This window comes from Diplotaxodon limnothrissa, linkage group LG6 (assembly GCF_057381915.1).
Source record: "Diplotaxodon limnothrissa isolate DT_005_m linkage group LG6, D_limnothrissa_male_GT1.1, whole genome shotgun sequence".
Lineage (NCBI taxonomy): Eukaryota > Metazoa > Chordata > Actinopteri > Cichliformes > Cichlidae > Diplotaxodon > Diplotaxodon limnothrissa.
In genome coordinates, this window is record NC_140601.1 from 24,186,895 (window position 1) to 24,214,041 (window position 27,147).

Genomic DNA, 27,147 nt, shown 5'->3' on the forward strand with positions numbered 1-27,147 from the left:
GTTATGGTGCAGTGCGTTTGTCTCTATGCCTGTGTTTTGGAAGTGCAGATTTCAAAAACAGGTGATTTTTCCACTTTTTTTTCTTTTCTTTTTTTTTATTCAAAGAAACATGACACTGTCACAATAAATAACCATGCTTTTTATACTGCGGATGCTTGCTTCCGAGGACAAGGAAAAAAAATAAGTCTCAACCCAAATGGAGAAACTGAGATGCAACAGGCCCCTTTTCTATGCTTGTAATCGTGCAATATTGTACATCATGAGGAAGACTGGGGAGGGTGTCCGTTTTTGTCTTTTTCTTAGAAAATATTCGATCCAGCCATCAATGGTGCACTCTAGTGATAAGATGGCTCTTTATTAAGAACCAAACCCAGCTATTTACAAGTAAGGGAGATGGCGTGTGCATTCTGCCTGCCTATGAACTTCCTTTTTTTTCCCCCCATTGTGAGCAAAGACTGCTGCACATTAACTCCATGTTGCAGTGTAATACACTGCTGTGCTGGTAGGGACTGAGCTGGAGGTTAAGCAAAATAATTCCTTTATTAAAAACAGAATGGCCCCTTGTGTGGGGATGCATCTACACCCTTTCTCTAAATGCCAAACATGTTTTTACAGTCCATGTACCTCAAAATCAAAAATATGTGAAAACACTTCCCAGGTCTGCTATTTTACTTCATAGAATAACAGAGGAGTTCCAGCCTCTTTTACTACCTAGAAGACATAGTTCAAAGACGACCTCAGTGAGTGTTTTATTTGGCTGTGTAGTAAAGCATGTTTGGGAATATAGGACATCACCTATATACCTGTATATATGGCCAAAGCCTTTGATTGACTGGATCAGCAATAAAGTGTACAGCGCCGCCTCCTATTGGTTATGTTAATGAGCAGATCCTCAATCTGTGGCCGAGGATGTGCGTATGGTTAAAAAAAAATAAAACAGCACTGCAAACCCAAATCCTTAATGTCACTCATCAGAATCTTCCTCTCAAATGTCTGAAAAAAAATTCCATTCGCTTTCCATCAACGTGTTCGGTAGGGCTTTGGTTCCCTACCAGTGTAACGCCAAACTGGGTGGTGCTTGGTGGCTTTCCCCATCAGAAGTTCCAGGTGTCTGATTATATAGAATGAGTCCTGTGAGATCCAAGAGTGTAGGAGAGGGGTGTTAAACCAAACAAACACCCACTGCATCATCTGGCCAAATCAAAATAAAGGCAACAACATGAAAGGACAAACACGTGCACAAAAAAAAAAAAAGTTGGACTGTAGATGATAGCAGAAAAAGTGGCTGAGCTGGCTGTTAGCTCCTGTGCCATGAGGGCCAAGATTTTGGCTGTGCCACCCTTTAAAAAAAAAAAAAAATACATTCAGAGGGACTTCTCATGGATCACAAAAGCATGAACACATTTATCTCCTTACAATTGTAAACTAGGCATAGTTTATATTTAAAATCTGTTTTACAATGCCATGTAAGAAAAAAAAAAGTACATCCCCACTGTATTTTCAAATTTACACAGATCTATTTACAGATTTTTCTTCTGTGCATGTGTGCAGATGTTGGCAGATGTGTGTGTGTGATTTTGTTCTAAGTCTACATACAGAAAATAAAACCTGTACATCCAAACTTCTGTAGTGGATTGAGGCATCAATGAAAGGTTGTTCAGGAGAAAAAAAACATTACACTGCTCATGCACAGCACTATCCAGTCAAGAAAATTTAATCCAGCAAGACTTTTTTTTTTCTTTACAGTACTAAAAGTCTGTAGCAGAGAAACACACACGGTCCAACTGGCTGCCGAAGGAATTAAACGGTAATGTAGTGTAGAAGCAGTCAGCAGGCTTTCCTTTCCTTACATTTTACCCTGGAAAATCCACCTGATTACAGCAGCTGTTCGATCCTTTACAACTTTAAGGAAATTTGTGGGGGGAAAAAATAATGTGTTTAAAGGGCATGGAAGACTGGAGGCATGGGTGGATTTTTTTTTTCTTCATTTTTTAAGGGTGGGAGGGCTTAATACTGAAATACACATATTGGGTAGGTGGGAGTAAAGACTCGGCAGGCAACGGGGTGCTGTGCATATTGGCAAATGCAGCGCTACTGGTGTTGACTTAGTAGCAAACAAACTGGTAATAAAAGAAGGCTCAGACTGCCATGGTGGATGGGGTGTTTGTTTTCTGTGTAACAAAAGGCAGTGGTGGAGGAGCTGACACTGTGATGAAGGGTTTTTGGATCCTCACACCTGGCTTCAGTTGCTTAGGAGCAGCTCTGTCGCCGTTTCCACGTCCCAGGATTTTGAAGACAAGGCCGCTATTACTGCATTCTGTATAAAAGGAGGAAGAAAAGTTGAAAAATGATTCTCATCTGAGAATTCGCAGATCTCACAAAGGCTGCAGAGAACAAGAACCACCAACTGCAGCTGGAGTCCATCCACGAGACAAGAAACCCACTGGAGAGAGCTAAATATACTGTTTGTTTGTCTTTAAGTACTGCGGTAATGTAAATGTTTGCATAAGCTTACTGCATAATAATAAATTCAAGAATGCATGCTCACGAACACAAATGAATACTTGTGTGTGTTTTGTGTAATCCATCTTGCAAGGCCAACATTTACAAGGCTCCAGCCATTTTGAGAAAGTTATTTATACACTAGAGACTATTCTGAACTATAAAGTAAAGAAAAAAGATCCACAGACATAAAAAGGAAGGAATCTACATACTATCTACTACAACTACAATCTACTACTTAAAGCCTTAATTCTGGCAGGTAAGAAGGCCATCAGGAGGAAATGGTTGAGCCCCCAACATTAAACCATATGCACTGCTGAAGGACTTTACAGAGTGAAAACCCCCCCCCCCCCCCCCAAAAAAAAACCTATGAGTTGAGAATTAAGGCCGTCAATACCTTTGACAAAAATGTGAATAAACTATGTAAAGATAAGTTATAACCTGATGTTTCCAGCTTATCAGCACTGTATATCATGCCCCATTCATTTCTTACTTCTGCACCTGTAAAACGTTCTGGTTTAAATAAAGACTATTAAAAAATACTAATGATAATAAAATTCTGGCTACCGCCAATGCTACCCAATAGCCTCCTACCAGACACATCTATGCTATCAATTTTAAAATCCTATGTTGCCTTGTTCTCAACTTATCGCATTCACTAGATTTTCAGAAAACTTGACCTCTGACTTTAACATTGAGGTCTCTGAGATTCAAACTTCTCCAAGATTTTTAGGGGACATGCTGCCTCATCCTCGAGTTATCGCATTCACAAATTTAGGTATTCACCTTGTCTGCCCGGCTGCCCCGCAGGGTGATGTCAATATTCCGTCAGCCTTTTACAGCTGAGGGGTAAAAATCATTTTAAAAATTATTACATCACCATCCAACTTCAAATCACCCCCCTCCAAAAAAATTACATTATACACATATATTATTGTGTATAATGACCGTATTGAATATAATGCCAGCAACAAACCAGAACACCAATTAATCTCATGCAGCGGTCGATCCAGTTCACAGGTTACTGTAATGTGTAGGCGATCATTGTGTGCCAGTTGGTTTAAATCTGACCAAAACTGCAGCAAGAGTAGTGATTCTTGTGAATTGTAATCGAACAGATGCATGACAGATGGCTCGTCATGGTATGAGTTTGTCCAGCATTCAGCTGAACAAACTAAAAAGTTGACACGCCGCATCTCACTGTTCATTACCAAATATTTCGTTTTTATCATTGGGTAAAAACATGGCGCCAGAGATGGAACAAGTCTTCAGGGAAGTGAATAGAGGGTGTGGGAGGGTAAAACTTCAAAGAATTTGAGCATTTCATTAGCAGATGAGAAAAGAAAAAGGTAGAAGGGCTCAATCTGAGCAGCTCACGTGTCTTATTAGGAAAGAATGAAGCAACAGCTTTCAAAACAAAAGCACTTCTCTTTGTTTCACAAGCACAAAATGCTGTTGAAAGAAGATGTGATGCAACAGTGATGAGCATCGCTCTTTCTAAATGTCTCTAAAGCATGTTGCTGCCATCAAGCTGAAAATAAGCATGTTTCTTAAAATATGATGTTATTATGTTAAATATAAGCTCAGTTTCCCAGACAGCGATTAAGCCTAGTCTTAGACTAAAAATTATTTTATCATTATTTACTTTTTTAATGGAGAGCTTCAGTGAATTTTTCCCTTGCTCTAAAACAAGGGACGATTAATGTTTGGGAAACTGGCTGATAGAGTGTAACTAAATTTTACCTATAAATGTGAGGGCACAACAAAAACAAAGGGGTTCTGACCTTATCGAAGCCCATGGCACAGAGTTTGTCTATTTTACGTGTATAGTCAGGACTGGAGACAGGAGCGCCCGCGTAGACGTGAGACCAAAGCCTCGCAGTCTGTTTGAACATTTCTGGGTTCTGCTTATACTGAGGATTCAGAAATACAGGTCTGTGAGCAACATCACAAAATGAACTAGCAAATATGGCAGATTTTATTTTAGACACAAGTTCACACCAGGTACCGAGACACGTACAGTTACCCAAATATAATTTGGTACTTTAATATCCGATTATAAGCAGACAAAATGCGAGTCGTGCATTAAGTCCTTCCCACCTGGTTTGCTACTACTGCATCCTGTGGATCGTCTGGTTCTGCTGCAGCGAGGAGAGCCTGTAGAGATAACAGCACTGTCCTCAAGGTCATAGCAGCTGCCCTGAGAGAGGGTGAGAGGGCAGGTTAAGTGAATGGAGCACACAGGCACACTGAGAACAGTTCAGATACTTTGCACTTACCACTGGTCTTTTAAAATGTCCAGGCATATTGCTCCGGTCACAGAACTGATATTAGGATGCCAGATCTTAGTGATGAAGCGCACCTAGGACATACAGATGAGGAAGCGTTATCTAGAGAAGAACGTGAGGTGACAGAAAGAAGAAATATTTACAGTTTCTTACAACAGATATGTCAGTATCCAGGCTACACTACAGTAGCTGTCATTTTACCATGTCCTGATGTATTGCAAGCCATTGCGAGGGAAATACTGCAAATTAATGAGCCAGCAGTTATAGTTTATGGCACCACTGCATTTTACATCTAAGTGACAAATTAACTTGATGTATTAAGCATTTAAATTACTGTATAAGCCAAACGCCGGTAGTTTAAACCCGTAAACTGTTACCTAACAGGTTATTTGGTGACATCATTTCAGGGAAAGATTGATTTCTTACCACCCCTGTGTTGAAGGTATGTTTACAAGATTCATTTGGTTACAGGAGGGAGACAATAAATGTTTATTTTCACTATTATCAGTATTAGACTTTCTCTTTTGCTTTTAACATACAAGCTAATAGTGACCAGAAACCTGAAAAGGCTGTTTACAAGTCACGTTATGCTGTTCTCTGTTAGAGCACTAACACAAAAAGGTTTTGTTAATTGAAGCATAATAGCTGAATTTACCTCAAAACTCTGATGCTCATAAGAATTATAAATTGATTCCGGTCAAAGTGCCACATACTCGCTTCTCTTCATTGGCTCACTGTTAAATCCAGAAATGAATATAAAATCCTTCGACTCACATGCAAAATCTTGCATAATCAGGCCCCATGATATCCTAAAGACCTCATATTACTATACACTATACTTCGAATACATATCGTTCTTGGACTGCATACTTGTGGTTCCTAAAGCGTCTAAAAGTAGAATGGGAGGCAGAGGCTTCAGCTTTCACGCCCCTCTTCTGTGAACCAGCTCACATTTTGGATTTGGGAGGCAGACACCATCTTTACTTATAAAATTAGACTTAAAATTGTACATTTTGATAAAGCATATAGTCAGGGCTGGATCAGATAACCCTGAACCCTCCCTTTGTTATGCTGCTACAAGCTCTGACTGCTGCAGGGCTTCCCATGATGCACTGAATGTTTTGCTCATCATTTATCTCCTTACTCTACCTGTTTTTATTCACCACCACTGTATTTAATCATTAAGCTCTGGTTCGCTCTCCTTTAGTTTGCCTTTTGTCCTATTGGTCCCTCTTTTTTCGCTTTCCTCTCACCCCCAACTGGTTGTGGCAGACGGCTGCCCGCTCCCTGAGCCTGGTTCTGCAGGAGATTTCTTGTTGCTATATGGGAGTTTTTCCTTCCCACTGTTGCCAAGTGCTTGCTCACAGGGGATTGATGTTTCTATTATCGTAGAAACATGGGTGCTACATAATTAAAAGTGATTTGAACTGCAGCACTGGGAGCGGTTTTTAGAGTTGGGTACCATGCACAGGGTCACTTAGGCATGAGCAGTGGCAATTAGTGACAACCGATTTTACCAGCTATAACAAAAGTGTACATGTTTTCAAAATAACTGAACAAGGAAGAGAGGCAGAGGATGAAAGGCACTAAAGCAAATACCTTTGGCGGGTTAAAAGGATAGGTTTCTGGGATTTTTATTTCAAGCTGATATCTGCCACCTAGGAAAGAGAGAAAAGCAGACATGCGTTAGTATATCAGACCACATGACGAGTATCACATATCTTGGCCATCGTTTCCAATATTACAGTACCTTCATATGGTGTGTCTGGAGGCCCTGCTATCTCACCCCTCAGCTCTGTGAAGTTCTCGTCCACCAAATCTACTTTAATCTGGTTTTTACTCGTCTGTAGGTTGGAACAAATGCAAAAAAGAAAGAAAGAAAGAAAAAGGAGTTACCCAGCTCATGTCTTCACGTGTTCACATCAAATTGAAAACAACAAGTCCCTGGCAAGATGGTTGCTAGAAAAGGCACGGCTAGTGTCATTTTGTGTTAACATTAAAAACCAATTTGAGCCCCATTCCCAGAGGAAACACTAGGACAATTCAGGTTAGCACCAAAGTTACAAAACTATAAAACAGCATTAACAGGAGTTGGGCAGGAGGTGATATGACAGCATACACCTTTTAAATAAACGCAGTGTATTCAGACTGTTAACAAACAGCTGATTAACGCCTGATAAGTTTGTTGAACGTTGCAGCAAAACATCACGGCTGCTAATGCTAACTGTGGATACATGTCAAAATAGCGTTAGCAAGCCTTGCTAACTGCCGCTAACTCATTTACTTTGCTAAACAGCTGCGGTTCCCTGCCTGAGGCGCTAACAGGCCACACACTCTAGGTTTACTTGACTTGTGTAATTAAAACAAAGGTGTGCGACGTTGTTTGTTAGGCATTCAGGGCCTGTCAGCTGAGAGAGCCGAATCCCCGGTGTTTCCTGAACACACCCACCTGACATAACAAGGGAGGTTCGCCTGGACGCTGATTTGAAGCTAAAGCTAGCTAAAGTTCTCCTATTTGGGCCTGACCTGCTGCAACAGAGGACCCAAACCTGACTAGGGTAAATCTATTTGGTCACAATAACGGCTGCCGGTAGCGTATATTTTAACAGAGCTGACACAATTTTAAAGAAAGAGCTGAGTAGAAGTGAAAATAAGCCGGTAGCGTTACCGCACCTCTTCGCTTTTGAGAACTTCTTTGAACTCCCGTTTGATCCTTTGGACCGCAATGTTGGCCATGGCTGTGTCTGCTGAGCTGCTGCCGCCGCTGCTGCCTTCAAGCTACACCCGTGGCCCGTCTCCCTGTGTTGTTTGTTTGTTTGTGTGTGTGTGAGGGGGGGGGAGGCCGCCTGTTCGGTGCTTTCCACACTTACGGAGCTCCTTTCACTTTCACCGTGTATAGCGCTTCTTTCCAGCTCAGCGAGAGTTCGCAGTTCGCCTGCCTGCGCTCAGCGTCAGTCCGTCCAGAACATACACACACACACAGAGAGCAGCTGCATGGAGCACACACTAGAACTTTCATTAATGAGCTCTGGTGACAGTCAACCTGGGTTGATGCTCTTTTGTAACTTCCCTTCAGGGCATTTCTGTCATGGTTTCCATCTGATTGTGAGGGATGTTCTTACTGGAATGGGAACTCTTTCTTACTCACATTTTATCTACATGGTGGTCAGTATCTCTATGTGTGTGTGTGTGTGTATGTATGTGTGTGTGTGTGTGTGTGTGTGTGTGTGTGTGTGTGTGTGTGTGTAATGTTCTGCATATATGTTAAAAGCCATATATGCTATTAACAGACACATTGCAGCTTCTGTCACTCCCTAAGTATCTTGTGATAACTGGCGCAGGCAGCTGTCTATGTAGAGTGCACACACTCTTCATCTACAGTTCTTCAGCTTAAACTTAAAACTTTTCAGCTGCATTCACACCTTTGTGGTTTGTAACATGAATGGCATTTCAGTGGCTTTCAACTCTTGGAGGTGCAGAAGAGAGCGGATGGAGGGGGTGGGGGCATGTTATGAGGGGGGATTTGAAGGATGCAAGAGTGAAGGGGAGGTTTATAAGATGATATGATGTATGGTTTGGAGATGTCAAAACTGACAAAAAGACAGAAGGCTGAGCAGGAGGTGACAGAGCTGAAGATTCTCAAGTTTTCCTTGGGATTGACCAGCATGGACAGGAATAGAAATCAGTACATTAGAGGGACAGCTCAGGTTGAGCAGTTTGGAGATAAAGTTGTAGAGACGAGGCTGAGATGGTATGGGCATGTACAGAGGAGGAAAGGAGATATATTGGGCAAAGGATGTTGAAAATGGAGCTGCCAGGCAGTAGGGAAAAGAAGGCCCGCAGAGGAGGTTAATGGATGTAATGGAGGAGGACATGCAGAAGGTTTGTGTGACAGAGATGGATACTAGGGACAGGGTGAGATGGAGGCGGATGATCCATTGTGGCGAACCCTAAAGGGACCAGATGAAAGAAAAGGAGTTGCTTCCATCTCTTACAGATGCATCTTTATAGTCACTAGAATAAACTTTTGTTTCATTCACAGAAGTGAATGTATTCCAGGTTGGTAACAGATGAAAGTAAGGTAAAGAACCTCTCATATTTTTTTTTTATATTGATAATAATATTAATAATAACCTCCACATATATTATTATATTCAATGGGGGGGGTTAATGGTGTGTGTAACTGAGCTTGTAATGTTTCTAAAACTTGGAAAATACAACAGGTTGGTGCTTCTCTGGCTCTTATTTCTAAGTATTGGTGTCTTATAAGCTTATTTGGGAATGGTGATAGATTAACTTCCACTCCCACAGTGACAAAATAAAACCAATAAGTTATATAATAAATAAATAAATAAAAGCCCAGATTCAAAGTTAAAGTATGTGTTGTGCTGCAGAAAGGTATCTCTTTGTTTTCCTTATTTAAAAGAATAGCATTTATATAGTAGCATAAAAATTAAATACTTTAACTAATGAAAACTTTAAGTAATGAAAAGTATTCAAGTCGAATCCACCACCATGTATTTGATTACACAACTGCACAGATGTTGTAGGTTCATGGGCCTCTGTAAGCTGACAGGCAACTGGACTGTTTGTTTACTATCCAGAAAAAGTGATCGTTGCTTGTTGTGATTGGCTCAAAGGGCCCGCCCATCAGACTTTCAGACCAATAAGCAAGACAGCTGTTTGGCTGAACACAGAGCAGAGCCATCGGGGAGCCGCCCCACTCCCGAGGTCCCGGATGAAGAATAGCCGCTGGCTCACGTGTATTAAACAAAACACAGACGGTGGTTTGACGTGTTTGCAGTTTGATGGTCTCTGTGTAGAGCAGCGGTGCAGCTCGGGCCCCTGAGAGACAGTGATCGTTTTATTAACATCACGCCGCTCCAGTAAGTCGCTGTTTTTTGCTCTCATGTCTTTGTTCAGTTAATAACAATCTAAAGACAAGGGAGTGGGGGTGGGGGGTGGAATGGGTGTGAGTTTCCTCTGGCTTGGCTGGCGGGGTTAGCAAGAAGCTAGTGTAAACGTTAGGCTAAATCACGTAATTTTAAAACTACAGGGAAGTAACCGTAGATGTCTTTAACCTCGTTTTAGCTGACTTCCGCAAAAGTGCAGGCATACTGCAACCTTTGTATGTCTGATGTTAAACCTCCTGCAGTCTTAATCGGAAAGCCGCGCAGTGACAGATTACGGTCTTCGGCTTTAGCTGTGTTGATTCAGGTTGTTTGTGGTGTTGTTGCACTACGTTGCTTCACATATTTGTGTTGTTTAGTTTACTGTCATTGACGACAGTGGGGTGGAGGAAAAAAGCTAGCTATAAGCCAATAGAAATTTAACAGCACCACCAAATGAAACCTTTAGAATGCCCATAAAGTTCACCCAACAGCCCTCTAGTTTATTACACAATCTTTCGCTGAAGGCTGTGAGGTTTAGCCAGGTGTGCATCACTGGCCGCTGGGTGTAGTCAGTCTTAGGTAAACATGTTTGGCTTTTTATTTTTTTTATTTTGTTTCTTTGTGGTGTAGACAGATAATTCGGATGTCTATTGTGTGCTGGTGGATGCATGGCAAGAAACATGAAAATAAAATAAGTGGTTGAAAATATCCTAATCACTGTATATATGTTGGCCGCTGTTTTGTTTTTTTGTTTTGTTTTTAAATGATAACAAGATATAATCTTGAAAGAAATGTCAGCCAGTAAAATCAGCCAATCCCATCACAGGTATTCAGTGCATTTAGGCGTGCAGATAAGGTCGAGAAGAACTCCTGAGGTTCATAGTTTGTAAAAGAATGTGGAAGAAAGGGGATTTAAGTGACTTTAAACACAGCGTGAAAGTTGGTGCCAGATGGGCTGTGTTTCAGTAACTGCTGGGTCCTATTCCAGGATGAGGTCTAATTTAAATGGTAAATGGCCTGTATGTATTTCTGTTCGCTTTTACTAGTCCCTAAGGACCCCAAAGCACTTTACATATCCAGTCATCCACCCATTCACACACTGGTGATGGCAAGCTACATTGTAGCCACAGCCACCCTGGGGCGCACCGACAGAGGCGAGGCTGCCGGACACTGGCGCCACCGGGCCCTCTGACCACCACCAGCAGGCAACGGGTGAAGTGTCTTGCCCAAGGACACAACGACCGAGACTGTCTGAGCCGGGGCTCGAACCGGCAACCTTCCGATTACAAGGCGAACTCCCAACTCTTGAGCCACGATCGCCCACAGGGGCTGAGTTTGTTAATCCTGAGTTGAGGGGAAACTCTGGGTTTTCTGTTCCAGAGAGAGCATTAAATTGAACTCTGAGCCAGTGTCCAAGGGGTAACACTGTGTGAACCCAACCTGCTCACTGGCCGGTTTACTTCAACAAACTGAGATTCTATCAGAGCTCATAGCAGCGCAAATCCATTTGCAGAAGCCTCAGTTAGTTTATAGTTTGCAGTTTTTTATACTTAATATGAGCTCTTTTATAATCAACCAATACTCAGTGTAAAGATGTATCCAACAATTACACTGTAGATTTATTATCAGTGCAAAAAATAAACTCTGTGCTCTCTGTTATAACCTCTGTGACTCTGTGGGCAGTAATTGAGCTGCCACATTGAACCTTGAAGCAAATGGGCTACAGCAGCAGAAGACCACACCTGGTGCTACTCATGTTAGAAATAGGAAGGTTACCGTTCACATGGGCTCATTAAAATTGACAACAGAAGATTGGAAAAATGTTGTCTGGTCTGACCAGTCTCAATTTGTGCAGTGACATTTAGATGATAGAGTTAGAATTTGGCGTAAACAGCCTGAAAGTATGGATTTTCAGGTTTCATATAAGATGATGGTTCAGCGGCCTGAATTGTTGAGGCTGTTGGTAATGTAATGGGCCCAACAAAGTACTGGCAAGGTGTACCCAAGAAAGTGGAAATGAATGTATTTCAGTATCGTTATGAGCTTTAGAAGTTCATCTGGGGTTTGTTATGGGTTTGATAACCACGATTAGACACCTGTAGCAGACATCTGTGTGTTTGTGGTTGTTTTGTTTTTGGGGGGGTGTTTTTTGAACCATTGTCAGTGTGTGTTTCACCTCCATCATTGTCAGCATTAACCAGCTTGATCTTACTCCATCAATGCTTTATCCAAGCCAGAAATAGCTCATCTTCCGTTGTCACTCATAATGACAGCAATCATCCAAGTTCTTGCTAGTATGAGCCACTTTATTAGCAGGTTCTAAGCTCATAGTTGGACTGCTAGTTTGTGTCATATGGATTCATCTTTTTTAAAAAAGTATGTTCATACAAAACATGCTAATACACTGAGAGTGCAGAAATCAGCTCTGAATGATCCAACATGGTGTTTCATAAAGGGCTTCATAGAGTGATAAAGGTGAAGGCTATTTTAAATAGAGGCTCAACATTCCACAGTTAAAGTTTATTTTCTCTTTCAAGGTTACTGCGATGAAACTGTGAGATTGGCGGAATATGGGGATTTGTTGGTATTCCCAGCAAAAGCTAGAAAACCGAAATTAACTTTTCACTGTTGCTGACATGCAGCAAAACGAAACGCCAGCACTCTATGCAGAGTCTCCTTACCTGAACAGTCTCCTCCCCCTAATCAGTGTGCGCTTGTAGAACAAGAGGGAGTGTTAGGTTTCTTTCAGTTGTTCATGTACGTCCTAGTTACATGCTGTACTTCTCTTCAGGTGGATACTGTCTGGTGAGGAATGGCGGAGGGAGGCTTTGACCCTTGTGAGTGCATCTGCACGCAGGAGTACGCAATGAGGCGCCTCATCAATTTGGTAAGCGACACAGCTTGGAGGTTTTCTAAATCGCCTCTAATTTAAGTTGAAGAGACGGCGTGTAGACATGTCAAAATATTCAAAGTATGTGGTGTGAAGTGATAACATCATCAGCTGAAGTTTAAAAGGAAACGAAGATCAACTTGCAAGTAAATTCAAGCCTTAAAGAGATGTGGGGAGAAGGAAATGCAAAGCTACATCCTGGTTCCTGCTCAGTGTTTGTCTTGACAGCCTGTCTGCTCTGCCATGCAAAGACAGTTTTATTGCCCTCAGGCTTGTATTGTGCTTGGAAATATACTTTGGCTCTTCTTATTTCAAAATATAACATTTGTTGTTGTGAGTTTCCCAGTTTCATGAAGGACACAGTTCATAGTTACTGTATGGCAGCTTACAGTTGACCTAATTTACATTTGGTGCACAGGTGTAGCCTACATGGCAGAGAGCTGGATACACACTGGGCCATCTGATTTGCTTACAGTGTTAAAGGATGTTGTTCAGATGTCTAAATAATTCTTCGTCATAGCTATAGTGTTTATCTCAGGAACCAGGTAGAGCTCAGATGGTGGCTTTGTAACACTACTCACCACAATATCTCTGCTGGTTAATGAATCAAAGTTAGTAGGCAGTGTCATTTCCTCCCAGTTTGAGGGCAAAGAGTAAATCATTTTGTTCTTCTGTAATTTTCTTCCAGCTGAGGCAATCTCAGTCCTACTGCACAGACACAGAGTGCCCTCAGGAACGTATGTATGAACTTCTCTCAGTGTAGCTCACATTTTGTAAGTGTTTGAACGCACGATAGGACTCAAATGTGTGTCCGAATAAGAAGTATTTTATTTTATTTTATTGTTTTTCTTCAGTGCCAGGTCCCAGTGGGTCAGTGGGCGGGGGAGGTGACCTGACCCTCCCCATGGTTCTGATGGGATGGGCGGTGTTAGCCCTGGTCCTGTTTTTGCTGCGCCCATCCAGTCTCAGGGGAACCCATCATTCTGGCAAGCCCAGTGGACCCCGCAACGTGAGTGCAGATCACACTCATTTTACATAACAAATATATCTGAAATGTAAAGACGTACAGTAATGTGCAAAAGTCTTGAACCGCCACTCATTTCTTTATATTTGCTAGGAAAATTAGAAAGGTGCAGCAGGTGCAGGACAAGACTTTGAGATGATGTTCATCTGCCGGAGACGTGTTTTTAGGCCTGACACTTCCTGACATGTTATCTTTTGCATTTTGTATAGATTCAACTAAAGAAATGGGGAAAATGTTTTTGCAAAAGACAAAGTGACAAAGGTCTTTGCTAGGTTACCTGTTATGTGTATGCACAAAACTAGTTAATGCCTTGCATTAACTACCTGCAAAGTCTGGCTTTTTGAAAACAAAATATAAAGACATGAGGTGTGGCTCAAGACTTTTGCACAGTACTGGAGTTTTTTTTTTTTTTTTCCCTTTTGCCTCCACCTGAACAGTCCAGATACCACGTGCACATTAAATAAAAAGGAAGGTGTTTTATCAGGGAAACATATTTCCTTGAATCTAATAATGCAACGTTTGATTGCTATGAATGAAAGAGAGCTATTATCACAGATGATTAAATAGAAAAGCCAATTTGGTTGTTAATACGCTGTATTCTGCTTCAGGAAATTCGTGGTAAAAATATTACTGAAAAAGGTTTTACATCTGGTGTGTACTGCAGAGTTAGTAGGGCTAACAGCTGCTGCATGAACTTATGTTTAAAAAAAAAACATAGACCAGTGTTTATGTAGCAATCAGCCTAAAAACACAGGACCTTTAGTCATTGCGATAAGAGACTTGGGGAAGCACGGAGGAAAATCTGCGTCATCTGAAATAAAAAAAGGTTTTGTTGTAATGAGGTCAGGGGATTAGACAAACCTGATACCTCTCTGACAAGGCACATGTCTTTTATAACAAAAGGCTGCAACATAAAACCAACCAAAATCTCAGAGTAAAACTAACATAAAGTCGCTTCCAAACAAGTTTTTCTGCCACTAAACATTTGATTTTTGAATTTCTCTCTGCCTGCTTTCCTGTCCTTTTCACTTCTGTCAATAAACATTACTAATAGTAATAATAAATGTAATTCTTGGGAATGTTGTTGTCATAGCTCTGTTGATTTTTATAACTGTGTGTATTATTTGAGTTTTAGACAAGTAACATTATTTCCCAATGCAAAAAACGCAGTTGCTGTATTTCAAAGCGGATAGGTTAATATTTGCAAAGATGACTAATTCTCTCCCTGAATAGAAACCAGGAACCTAATATTTATTCTGTGATGTCCTTCACAGACCAAACTGGAGCTTTATTTTAAGGACAACATATTATGACATTGTGGTTATTATGGTTTTGGGGGGTTCTCCTTCCCTTTTATGTGTATGTGACAAAAATCCGCAGAGTTGCAAAGCTCAACTCTAACAGCAAGACTTTCCTATAATCTAATTTTTTATTTTAAAAAGAGGAAAGAATAGCATTTCTGCTATACTTGAGTCTACAAAAAGTGACTATAATGAGCAGCTGCCTCACAAACATTTTTATTTACTATCTATAGCGTCTTGTCCCATCTCTAATGCTAAAATGTCTCAGCAGGTCTGCTAAATCTTCAAAGACTATGTGCTGATTTACAAGACTTGGTGGATTACTTTTGTTCTTGATGCCACTGTCGCCATTAGCTTTATATGGCTAATGAGAAACTGCAGAAACTTCAGACCTTATCTTTGAAATACTAGGAGGAGGGTGTGTGTGTCAGTGTGTTTGCATGTTGCCTTTTGTGTTGTGAAGTGTAGCCTCATCATAACCAACTGCTTTATTAGCAATACAGGAAATGTAAATGGTCAGGATCCAATAATGTTTTTTTAATTTTTATGATAGCAGGTTTACTCATCATTTCATTTAAAGCTACAGGTACAGAAACGGCTTATTTGAAGTGGGCTAAATTGAGGGGTATGTGGCCATGTCTGTTAGCTGAAACTTCAGCTCCAAACACTGCGAAGTTTTCCCCAAAGGATCGTGGTTCAAACCTTTGTAAGGGACACTTTTTAAGCCTTTAAAAATCAGTAAAATATTTATAGACATTTTTGGATTTGACTGGTAATTCCATGCTAGGAGTTTTTAAATCCCAGTGATCTTTGAAAATACATTCACAAAAAGCCACTTACAGCTGCTCCCTTATTTACAAGGATTTGCAACAGGTGCAGGAAAACAAAAAAACAAAATATAGCTAACTCTAAGAGTGGCCAAGTGTGGTACATTCTTAAAAAGAATAAATGCTCTGACAAGCCCAGCAATGCCAAAATACATGAAAGACCACAGATGAAGTAAAATGGATGATGACAGAAACTCTTCCTTGGCTAAGAAAAACAGCTTCACATCATCTAACCAAGTCAAGAGCACTCAAGTAGGTAGACTTGTCATCGTCTACAATGACCTTGGCAAAGATGTCTTCCAGAATGGAAATACAGAGGATTCAAAACTATGTGCAAACCACTGGTTACTCTGAAGGACAAGAAAGTCAGATTAGATTTTTGCAGACAACATCTAAAAGAGTTCTTTGGAAGATTAAACCCAGATTAACTTGTACCAGAATGATGGGAAAGGAAATGCTGCAAGCCTGCACACTATCTGTGAGGCAAAACCAAAAAAAAAAGGTTAAAAACATTGTCTTTTTTCATGTATTTATACCCAAAATTATTATTTATTTATTTATTTATTTCTGGGTTTGTTTTGTTTTTTGCAGAGTGATGGAAGAGAGCCCCCAGCACCACCTATCGACTAGCAGTGGAGCCAAACAAACAGCAAATGTACACCTCCTCTGACTGGAGTTGCACAGTAGCTGCAACCAGGACAGCACCATCTGTCTTTCTGTCAACATTCCCTCACATATCTTTTTCTTTCTTCTTCTGATGCTGCCACAGACTTGTCTTTGATTTCTTATTACTAGAGTCCAACTGATCAACGAGGCCAGCACAACTATGATATTTAAAGGGGACCTATTATAGCTCATGTCCAGCTCCAAAACTTATTTTACTCAATTACAATGGCATGATTTAGAGTTTGAAATGATCCTTTTTTAGGTTATACTTGTCCTGGTGCAGCTCCTTAGCTGGAGAGGTGTTAGCCCCTCCCTCTTTAAGTCAGCTTCATTCTTATTCGCTGCCATGCGCAGAATTTGAAATGAAGGTGGGTGTAGCTTCTATGCTTACAGTCAGAGCTACAAGCCTGATATCAATTAAGGATTACTGCTCTCACTGACATCACAAAGGAGGAAGAGTAGAAAAAACTGAGCAACTTTGACCGTATTTAGTATGAGCATCCACCCATGTAAAAGCATATATGTGACACACATGGGGAAAATGGTGAAAAGCAAAATATGTTCTCTTAAAAACAGTTGCATTTCTCAATTTAAAAGATTTTATCCAGAGGAATGTGATAATAGCTGAACACAATCACATAAAAAATATAAAACTTGGTACGACACATGGCTTTTCATAGCAGAAGTACACACTCAACTACCAAACAGCTGTGGCTTAAAAATATATATCAGTTGGATTTGCTTAAATGAGCAATCGCAGGCATCAGAGCTGGTCCCTGATCCCAGCTCTGATGCCTGCGGATCTGCAGAGACTCGGATGCAAATCTATGATGAAGGAATGTGTCACATAATCGGGGAAGAAGGGAGGGGGCAGTAGTAAAGAGTTCCTGTTGAATCGTTAATTTGTTTTTCCGGTGCTTGAAATAACAAAGGGTGGAGGGTCCTTCAGTCTCTCTCAAACATTCCACACTTCTTACTTTATGAAGATAACACTCTATACGGTGCCAGTAACCATGACATTTTGTATCATGTTTTAGTTTCATATTTAACCCTGCAGAATTTTTTTGATAAGGTTATAGTCTCATTACAGTAACACAACATAGGATTCTTAATGCAGTGAGTAAGTCTAGTGTGTTTACATTCAGGCCTTGGTGAGATACTCATCTGACTCAAGCAGGTAGTCGGCTCTGCTATATTGACTGTAAGGCTGTCCCTTTAAATAAGGTGGTGCAGCAGCACGTTTGAAGGACAAAATTGAAGTTGATCTGTAAAATGTGAGCAAAATATTTGATGCACACACCAGAGAAAACTATTATTCACCTCCAGTAATACAGAGATGCTTAGCCTCATTTGACAAAATGAAACTATCTGCAGTTATATCATCGTATGTTAGGATGATTGTGTGTATTATTGTGCTTTAAAAGAAAGTTGTACTAGTACCCAAAATAATACATTATTAGCACTTTTTTGATTCCTTTTGGAGGTCTTGTGTACAGATTAAGCTTTCTAAAAGATGAACGCAATCAAAGTTTCTGCTTCACAACTTCAGTACCACGGTTTGTCAGTGGAAATTAATGAAACGTGCCAATGTGAGTTTTTAGTTTCGAATTATTTGTGTTGAAATGGCAATACTGAGGGGTCCTTTTATGATTTTCACTTTATTTGGGAATGATTTTTCATTTTCCACATTTTAATTGGGAACATTACCGATACTGGAGCCTTACCATAAATAAATATATAGCTCCCTCCTATTGTATTGACCCACACAAAGCAACAAAACCATTGAACCCACATGTTTTCAGAACCATCAGCTGAGTGAGTCTGTTTGTGTTTTGTGAACATCTGTATAGTGTGTGGTTATTAAAGTGTATATGAGCCTTGGGATATATCCCAGGGTGTCTGTGATACCAGAAATTACATGCATTAATCTTAAAATGGAAGAGTATTTGTTGAATGCATGGAGGGAGTTTTAAACACATCTGAATCTGGCTGCTCTTCATTATCAGCGAAAGTCCTCTGAATTATGTTGTACTATGGCTTTCTAGGGTTGTTCTGCGAGGTCACGGGGAAGAGCTGAAAGATTGAAAATGCTGGGTCAATTGTATGGTATCAATGGGGAAGCCATGAGACTATTGAGATGATTGGTGGCATCAAGTAGACCTCAATTTACACTGTTACTGTTTAAGAGTAAAAGGGCTTCAACTATGCACTTTTCCTACAACAAAACAGAAAATAAAAAGACTTATGTCTGAAGCTTGGCTGTGTTTTTGTGTGAAGCTGGCACATTTCCTTCTCATCAGATTTATAATTGATATATGCTTCCAGCCAGAGTAAGAATGTAACACTTACACTTTTAAACATTTGATTATCAGGTGTAGTTGGTGACTCTGAGTATTCAACAAAACCACTGATGGTCTTTCTGTTGTAGCATCAAAGCTACAACAGAATGGCTGAAAAAGAAAAGAATCAAGGTGTTGCAGTGACCCAGTCTAGACCTCAACCTGACTGAAATGCAGTGAAGGGACCTCAAGAGAGCTGTGCATAAACAAATGCCTGTAAAATCTCAGTGACTCAAGCTATACTGTAATAAACAGTGGGCCAAAATTTCTCAACAGTGATATGAGGGACTGATTAAATCATATAGAAAACCACTTCTTCCAGTTACTGCTGCTAAAAGTGATTCTTTAGTTTTTCACAGGACTGCATATTTGTATGTGTTTGTCATCCTTAAAGATTAGGCTCTCTCTAGTTAAGGTATTTTCAAAATAAATTTTAACAATGTTAACCGTAGCTCAGGGGGTTGGAAATCGCATCTGTAACCGGAAGGTCGCCGGTTTGATCCCTGGGCTCTCTGTCCTGGTCGTTGTGTCCTTGGGCAAGACACTTTACCCTACCGCCTACTGGTGTTGGCCAGAGGGGCCGATGGCGCGATATGGCAGCCTCGCTTCTGTCAGTCTGCCCCAGAGCAGCTGTGGCTACAACTGTAGCTGCCTCCACCAGTGTATGAATGTGAGAGTGAATGAATAGTGGTATTGTAAAGCGCTTTGGGTGCCTTGAAAAGGGCTATATAAATCCAATCCATTATTATTTATGTGATTACTCCTCTTGATAATTAAATCACTTATTCAAAAAAAAAGTGGTCCTTATTAATATCAATTTGAGGCTAGACTGGGTAAATAAAGTAGATAACTTCTGACGTTACAGTATTTTTTCACATAAAATTCCTTCATTGTGTTTTTGCTATATAGCCCTCTGGTTGTGTGCAATCCCCCTTCCCTTACATGTAGTGTTCTGGTCACAAGTGACCAGCCAGTTTTAACAGCTCTTAAATTAACATAAGAAACATTTTTCACCACCAGATTCAGTTCAGTGGGTGGGTCAGTGGGTCGTTCAGTGGTCATTCACTTGGCCATTCAGTGAGGTATTCAGGGGGTCAGAGGCCAAAGGGGCGTGAGGGGTGGATTCCCATTAATTTCCTAAAAAACTCAAAATTCAACGAAAGAGGTGCTCATCACTTTTAGATGTTCAAGTGCATCGTGTGGAGGATGCCACAAGTCCTCAAGGAAATCGGATGTAAAACACAATAGTTATGAGTTTTTACATTTGTAAATCGGTCAGATTTGACCTGAACACGGCAGGAAGGTTTTAAATAGTCTATCTCTAATTAGCCTTCTTGTTACCTTTAAATAAACTTTGGACTATAAAACTATGAATCATGTCTCCCAAGCACTGAACACAATAGTTTAGACATTTTAATAATTAAATAAACAAACATATTCCTTCCGAAACAAGTCTTGTCCTAAGTCTTCTAAGCATGCGCAGTGCTAAAACGGAACTGTCCGTCTGTTTCCCTGGGTTACCATCAACAACTTCGCTAGCCCACAGTATCTTCAGTATGCTAGCGTGGCTTTAGGGTCTCGTGTATCATTATACATCGGCATAAAAATATGTATAGAATAGGTGATTAAGCTTGAAGAGCAGCACGGGAGGTTAATAACGTGTTTAGAGGCTAATTAGCTCGAGCGAATGAACCCCAGCTAGCATTTTAGGGAGCTGTTTACAGCTTTAGGATGACCGAGCAGGAGTACGGGACTCTTGCTTATTCAAAAAGTCCGAAAACATCTAAAAGAACAACATTTCAGGTAAGGACCGTTTCTAAACAAAATAAGAAATGAGCGGCTCAGTTAAACCTGATTATTAAAGGAGAATCATGTTAACCTGAAATTATGTCGCTTTAGGATGAACTCCAGGCTGCTGTCTCTGCCAGGGCGACCAAAGCCAAGACAGATCAGTACACCTACTCTGATGACTTCGAAGAAGATGAAGATGGTATAACGAAAAAGAGTTATTATATCTAAAAAGGACTCTAAGTGAATGGAGTAGTTCATTTGTTACAGAGGGATAGTAGCGAAGGTTAAAGGGAAGGCTTAAAAGATGGACGTAAGACCTGCTGTGATGCATGGTTTAGAGAGCGTTATACTGAAAAATAGACTGGAAGTGGAGCTGGAGGTGGCAGAGCTGGAGATGTTGGGATTTTCAATGGGAGCGACTGAGATTGACAGCTTGGGTTAGGCTGTCAGGAGACAAAGCTAGAGAGAAGGTTGAGATGGTTTGAAGACATGCACAGGAGGGATAGTGGATGCTGCAGGTAGAGCTGCCTAGATGTAAGTGAAGGAGGACATGTAGAGGGTTGGTGTGACAGAAAGGGATGCTAGGGGTAGGGTGGGAGGGAAGAAGATGATTGATTAAAAACAACAACAACAACAGTGTGTGTGTTGACAGTTTATCTTTTTGTTTTTCAGATTTTTTAAACAGACTCCTTAAATTAAGAAAAAAGAAGACAGATCCTCTCAAAGCTGGGAAGAATAAAGCCAAAATCATTAACAACTTTGACCTCTCAGATGATGAAGACAAACACAGGAGGACAAAGAAAGTTTCATTCCTGAAAACAAAAAGAATCAGCTCTCCCTCCAACAGCACCACTGCGTCAGAGTCACAAGAAAAAAACGAGCCCCTAGACTCACACACGGCTGCACGTGATAGTTCTAATGGGTCAGCATCTTCACAACGCTCCACAGATGACGCACAGTTTAAAAATGCTCGTGTGGATTCAGCTGATCCTCAGATCACAAGAGAAAGCTCAAGTAAATCTCTGTCATACCAAACATCAGACGATACTCTCCTGGACATGCCTTTACCGTTACCATCTGACAGCAGCGTGGTGGAAACTCCAGGGCCAGAGCAAAAGAGCGGCTCTGCTGCTGAAGAAAGCTCACAGACTTCACAGTTATCAACATGTGACCTGAACCACACAGCTTCAGCAGGTCTGTTTAGTTTAATACACAATACTGCTATCAGGAATCAGTGCAGATTTTACATTTAGATTTACACCTGTCACCATTCAGATAGTGTTTCAGAGAGGGAGCCACCAAGACCTAAACCCCGGCAAAGGACCCTAAGATTGAGCTTTCACACTTCAGAGAAGCCAGCTGAAGACTTTCAGGATCTCAGCAGGCCTCAGACTTCTTCTGTATCAATCCCTCTCTCAACTGATACATCTGGCACCATAGCTGTAAGGAGCTGCAGTCCAGCTGTGCTTTGTTAATCAGTGTTTTAAGCTGCAAACTAAAATGAAACTTTTCATAATCAGAGGATGTTTGTGATGTTGTTTCATCATAGTGGACAGAAGGAGACCACACAGTTTCACCCTCTTCAAATAAGAGTGCACGGTCTGCACTCCTCACAAAGTCCACTGTTGATTCTGGATCGAAAGGTAATGATCATAAAAAAAATCTTCAAAACCTTTTTTTCTTTTTATTCAGGACATTTAAAAAAGGGCAACTACAGATAATATGGTGTGACGTTAGCAAATCGTAAGGAAGACGAGAATAAAAATACTTTTATATTTATAGGTATTGGAGTTTGCATGCAATTATTGATTAGTTATGCACTGACTTGGGCAGCAAAATTTAACACAAAAAATATTCATTAAAATCTGGACTTTAGAAAAATGTAGAAAAATGTGTTGTTTAAATATATATATATATATATATATATATATATATATATATATATATATTTTTTTTTAAACCTACTGTGGGAGAAAAATCAATCACTCCACATTATAATAATCATTAAAAAGTCAAAAGAAAATAACCAATATTTTTGCTACATGTCTAATTAATGCTCTTAATATTTGTTTTATTGTTTTAGATGGCTTTATTTCTGATGACAGCAAAGAGCAGGAGAGGAACTACTCCACATCATTTGAAGAATTTACTGTAAGACATATTCTGCACTGTGTAACGTCGCTGTGAAGTTTAGTTTTTTTTAATGAATCACAGCTTATTCTGAGGAGAGCTCCAGCTTCAGTTTGTGTGGGTTTTCAGTCACTCGGCTGATGGTAGTCTTAAGCGCTTGAGTTGAGGCAACAGGACTGTTTTGTAGGTTTGTGAAGACGTTACACATGTCATCTAAGAGGCTTCTTATGTTCTAAAAACTGATGGAGAATTCTGTGTATTTAACCTATAGCGAGGTCGTCCTCTTGGAGGTGGTCCTGAGAGTTGTTGACCCACCTTGTAATTATTAAAGGTCACATGAGGGTCTGAAGGTATGAATCAAGGCATGCGTCATTACGCTGCATTCCAGATTGAACACATAGAAGAAGCCTTGTGGATGAGAGGTCAAACATCTTCACGAACCAAAATCAAGTCCGGTTGCTTCCATTTCAAGAGTCTAAGAGCTCAGTCTGTGCATTGTTGTCTTCCAGGGATGCTCAGGAGATCCCTCAGCTCATCTCTCTCATGTCTCTGAGGAATCTGTTGAAGCAAGGTTGGTAATCAAGCTGCAGTAGCAGAGCTCTATGTGTGAAGCAGACCTGATCACTTAGCTGGCCTTTCTGTTGTTGTTTTGTTTAAATTAGGACTTTGAGTTCTCACTCTAAGACCACTCCAAGATCTCAGAGTGCATGCTCCAGGAAAGTGGAGTCCAAGTATTTGGGGTCTCTCAAAGTTCTGGACCATAAAGTCTCTTTACAAGAGTCTCAGCCACAAGAAGCAGATTCCCTCCGAGCTGCCATTTATCAGGTCGGTGTGGTTCTGAGGGTGTTGTCTTTTCTAGTTTTTTTTACATTGTCAGCCATGCAGTGGAGAAAAGCACTGTGACGTACCCTTATATCTACAGTTAAAAGTCTGTGTGTAAAAGACAATGAAAACCTTACTCAGCACTGCTCCGAAGAACCATGCAGCTAAATATAGAGTAGCAGTGGTTTTACTAATCTAAATTAAAAGAGTGTTTCGTAATCGTGTGAGTTGTTGGGAGAAAACAATGTACTGCACATTGAACATTTAGATTTGAATGAATGTGTGTATGTGTTAAGCGGGCCTCAGAGTATCAAAAGCACATTCTCAGTCCAGTAAAATCCACCCTCACTTTTACAAGGAATGGCTCAAAAAGAAGAAGGAAAAGTCGAGGGAGAACATGCAACTGAAGAAGAAAGAGGCCATGTTGAAAGAAAAAAAGGAAAAGGTGAGTCATCTGTGTTTTAGACAAACTACAGAGCACCTTACAAGCTTTAAAGATTACATGGATGCTCTTCAATTTTTTTCAAAAAACAAACAGGAAGAGGAGGCTAAAAAAGAAGATGCTGTTGCGTTCTATGAGGCTTGGAAGAAAAAGAAGGCAGAAAGCCTCAAATCTAAGGCCAAAGAGAAGGAAGCTGTGATTAGAAAAGAACAAAAAGCAGCTGAGGAGAAAGAAGAAAAAAGGCAGACTGCTCAACAGGTAAAAGCATACATCACTCTGACACCTATAATGAGATTGCTTGTGTGTATCCGTGAGGTTAATTTGGTATTTTAATAACAATTAAAGGTGTTTGAGAAATGGAAACGTGAGCATGATCATCTGCTAAAAGAGAATTACAGAAAACAAAAGGAGGCTGAAAATAAATTGAAGCTTAAAAACAAAGAACAGGAGGAGGTGAGAAAAAGGGACAGCAGGTCTGCCTTTTCTAACTGGTGAGTGGAAATCATTCATTATTAATTTGTCCCATTTATTTAAAGGTGATGAAAAGAGATATCTCTTTTTTTAAGGCACTGAGAATTCATTTTTTGCAGAATGGTCTGAACAACAGATCCAAAAGATGACTGAGCTTTGCTTTTAGTGGTGGTAATACATAGATTTAAATGTGCATATATGTTTAATAAAACTTGTAACAGCTGTGGTGCCGGGTTGAAAAATATCGCCCACCAGATGGCAGTCAAAGCTCAGATCTTCATCCACTGTTTATTTCTAAAAACCTCACAGAAAAGTCATGTATACTGATTTTTTAATCCTCTTTTTAAACATGATTAAGGTGTGAAAAGAAGAAAGAAGTTATCGATGACAAATTCACGTCAGAGCGCAAAGAAATCAAAAATAAAGCGGAGGAGGAGAAATACATGAAGGAAGAAAGAGATAAAATGGCTTTAGAGGTGTATGAAAACTGGCTGGTAAGTAGAATTATTAATGATTATTACCAGCATCTGAGGTGCTGCTCGCCGCATCCTTTTTTGTTCATGAGACAGATGGTCTCTCGCTTAGCAGTCGCGACCAGGCTCCAGTGTGAACTCTTCTTTTGTGACTACTTAGATGGCACTGACAGATTTCACTGCTCAGGAGGGGAAAATCTGAACGTTCAACCAACTGTTTCAGCATATCTTTAATGAAAATGTTGTGAATTTCTTCTGATTTAATGCTTTTACCTCATTCTGTTTCTGAGAATTTTTTCTGAAAGTTTTTAAAATAAAAAAAGTGTGATAGCTTAATAAGATCAGAACCTTACGTTATATAGATTGTAGATTAAATCAGCATCTAAATATATTTTTTGTTTGTGTAACTTTTTGGCCAAATGAGCCTGCATTTTACACATAAAGCTCAAATTAAATATGTACAGTACTGTGCAAAACTGTTGATCCATCCCTCATTTGTTTATATTTTGCTTCCAAGGAGCCAGACTTGGCGTTGAGTGATAAATCTCCAGGCTTTCTGAAGGTCTGCTGGACATTTTTGAACTCATTTTTAGAGGATTTCTTTGTTTTTTCTTGTGGATCACCATGCAGTAATAAAAGTATTCGTATGAAATATTGACTTTCAAGCTTGTTGGTATTGCACCAGGTATGGCTCAAGACTTTTGCCCAGTATTGTATATCCAGCCTTACTCCCTCTTTGATTAATCATTTCCTGACCTCAGAGTTTTTTGTTGTGTTGCCTTGGATGTGCGTGACTCGTAGCGCAGTAACTCTCTCCATTTCATAGAGCTTTCACAGCATGACCACAGTTATGAAATTGTACACGTGTCTTGAGATCATAATGGGCGTGATCTTTGACTCAGAGCTTTGTTTTGTCTGCCTGAAGTCCATCTTCCCCCTCGATGTTCAGACTAATTTATAGAGACGAGATCACATCATCCCTGTCAGTACCCGTTACATACATAATTGATTTGAACTTTTATTAAGTTAAATATGAGGTTCACACCACTGTCCCACGGTCTTCTTAATTTCTGGTTGTATAAGGCGTTGTTATCAGGTGTACAAATCTAGTATTTTTGAATATATTGTATGTGTGAGCAGTCCTTGTCCTTGTGGCTAGTGTCACAGATTTTCTTGTTGTTCTTTAGGCAAGAAAAGATCTAGAGCAGAAGAGACGCAGAGAAGAGAGACGGATACAAGAGATACTCGGAGACAGCCCACCTCCACCATGGAGCCCCCCAAATAAAACCATACCGTTTCGAAGATGACGAATAAAATGTAACATAACACCCGTGTAATGTCTGTTGGTGCTATGTTACATGTTTTTGCAAATGCAAGTTTGTAATGTATGTTGTTCTCTGATAGCTACTTTCATATGATTTTGTATTAGACAGCAGATCTAGTGTGTGTTTATATTTTTATATGTTTTCTAACTCAGATGTTTGCAAAATTGGAAACAGTTGTGGGACAGAATGATTTTGTGATATGTCAAGGAAAAATTCATGTATTTAATTTTTTAAAATTGTATTTGATTATTTTTATAAATATGTTTATGCTTTAGCATGTAATAATAATAATAATAATGATGATAATAATAATGAATGTATTTAAAGGCCCTTTACAGGCACTCAAGGACACGTTACACCCAATTAAATATCATATTATGATTGAAATTACAGTTGAAAAACAACTTAGAATTAAAAGTTAAGATAAAATTTTCAATAAAACAACAGACAATTAGGGCTTAACATGAGAATGTGCAGTAAAGCAGTTTAACATTGTTGTTGTTGTTTTTGCTGATTCCCTTTTAATGTTTATTTTTGTCTTCTGGTTAAGAAGAACTCACAAACCTGCAAATGATTTATTTATTTTTTGTATTGTAAGGGCATTTCAGTAATTACTTAATAACTTCTCACCCACAGTTATGTTTATAAGTATTTGGAGGAAGACAGGTTTTTGTATTTTGCCTCTGTACACCACCACAGTAGATTTTGAGGTGCAGACTTCCTGTTTTAATTCTGGGGATTTAACTAAATATTGAATAATTGTTTTACACAGGCTCCTATTTTCACAGCTCAAATGGAATTAGAGAATTAACTGACATGTAGGAGGCCCAAAATGCAGAGTCATCGCCCAGATGTGCCCAGAGATCACGGTGACTGTTGTGGAGGTCAATGGGTCCCGTTAATTCTCATTCATAATACCATTATCTAAAAAGCTGATATGAGGATAGTCGGACAGGATTAATTG

General features: G+C 39.9%; 3 protein-coding genes across 3 annotated transcripts; 2 read left to right on the plus strand and 1 right to left on the minus strand.

The window, feature by feature from the left end:
- Positions 1–95: 95 nt before the first annotated feature.
- ube2kb (ubiquitin-conjugating enzyme E2Kb (UBC1 homolog, yeast)) lies at positions 96–7,729 on the minus strand. Its single transcript, XM_085355974.1, has 7 exons — positions 7,464–7,729; positions 6,541–6,634; positions 6,390–6,448; positions 4,782–4,864; positions 4,603–4,702; positions 4,287–4,415; positions 96–2,317 (listed from the first exon to the last, which is right to left on the minus strand). Exons 1-7 carry the CDS (start codon positions 7,524–7,526, stop codon positions 2,243–2,245), a joined length of 603 nt encoding a protein of 200 aa, XP_085212100.1. The 5' UTR covers positions 7,527–7,729; the 3' UTR covers positions 96–2,242.
- Positions 7,730–9,536: 1,807 nt separating this feature from the next.
- smim14 (small integral membrane protein 14) lies at positions 9,537–18,626 on the plus strand. Its single transcript, XM_085356992.1, has 5 exons — positions 9,537–9,676; positions 12,474–12,569; positions 13,261–13,309; positions 13,427–13,581; positions 16,316–18,626. The coding sequence occupies exons 2-5, from the start codon at positions 12,495–12,497 to the stop codon at positions 16,352–16,354; spliced, it is 318 nt and encodes a 105-aa protein (XP_085213118.1). The 5' UTR covers positions 9,537–9,676; positions 12,474–12,494; the 3' UTR covers positions 16,355–18,626.
- A 1,834-nt stretch (positions 18,627–20,460) lies between these two features.
- map9 (microtubule-associated protein 9) lies at positions 20,461–26,165 on the plus strand. The gene is made up of 13 exons (XM_085355975.1): positions 20,461–20,532; positions 20,629–20,719; positions 21,193–21,714; positions 21,796–21,962; positions 22,070–22,163; positions 22,604–22,671; positions 23,160–23,221; positions 23,313–23,475; positions 23,831–23,917; positions 24,011–24,172; positions 24,260–24,405; positions 24,744–24,879; positions 26,046–26,165. Exons 1-13 carry the CDS (start codon positions 20,461–20,463, stop codon positions 26,163–26,165), a joined length of 1,890 nt encoding a protein of 629 aa, XP_085212101.1.
- The last annotated feature ends 982 nt before the right edge of the window (positions 26,166–27,147 follow it).

Excerpts from the sequence above, each read along its gene's own strand:
- ube2kb (XM_085355974.1), bottom strand. The coding sequence starts at position 7,526 with ATGGCCAACATTGCGGTCCAAAGGATCAAACGGGAGTTCAAAGAAGTT. Across the intron at positions 6,449-6,540 it reads TCCAGACACACCATATGAAG|GTGGCAGATATCAGCTTGAA; the intron begins GTACTGTAATAT and ends TCTCTTTCCTAG. Across the intron at positions 2,318-4,286 it reads GTGCCATGGGCTTCGATAAG|AATGCAGTAATAGCGGCCTT; the intron begins GTCAGAACCCCT and ends CCTTTTATACAG.
- smim14 (XM_085356992.1), top strand. The coding sequence starts at position 12,495 with ATGGCGGAGGGAGGCTTTGACCCTTGTGAGTGCATCTGCACGCAGGAG. Across the intron at positions 13,310-13,426 it reads CACAGAGTGCCCTCAGGAAC|TGCCAGGTCCCAGTGGGTCA; the intron begins GTATGTATGAAC and ends GTTTTTCTTCAG. Across the intron at positions 13,582-16,315 it reads AGCCCAGTGGACCCCGCAAC|AGTGATGGAAGAGAGCCCCC; the intron begins GTGAGTGCAGAT and ends TGTTTTTTGCAG.
- map9 (XM_085355975.1), top strand. The coding sequence starts at position 20,461 with ATGACCGAGCAGGAGTACGGGACTCTTGCTTATTCAAAAAGTCCGAAA. Across the intron at positions 21,963-22,069 it reads ATACATCTGGCACCATAGCT|TGGACAGAAGGAGACCACAC; the intron begins GTAAGGAGCTGC and ends GTTTCATCATAG. Across the intron at positions 23,918-24,010 it reads TGAAAGAAAAAAAGGAAAAG|GAAGAGGAGGCTAAAAAAGA; the intron begins GTGAGTCATCTG and ends AAAAACAAACAG.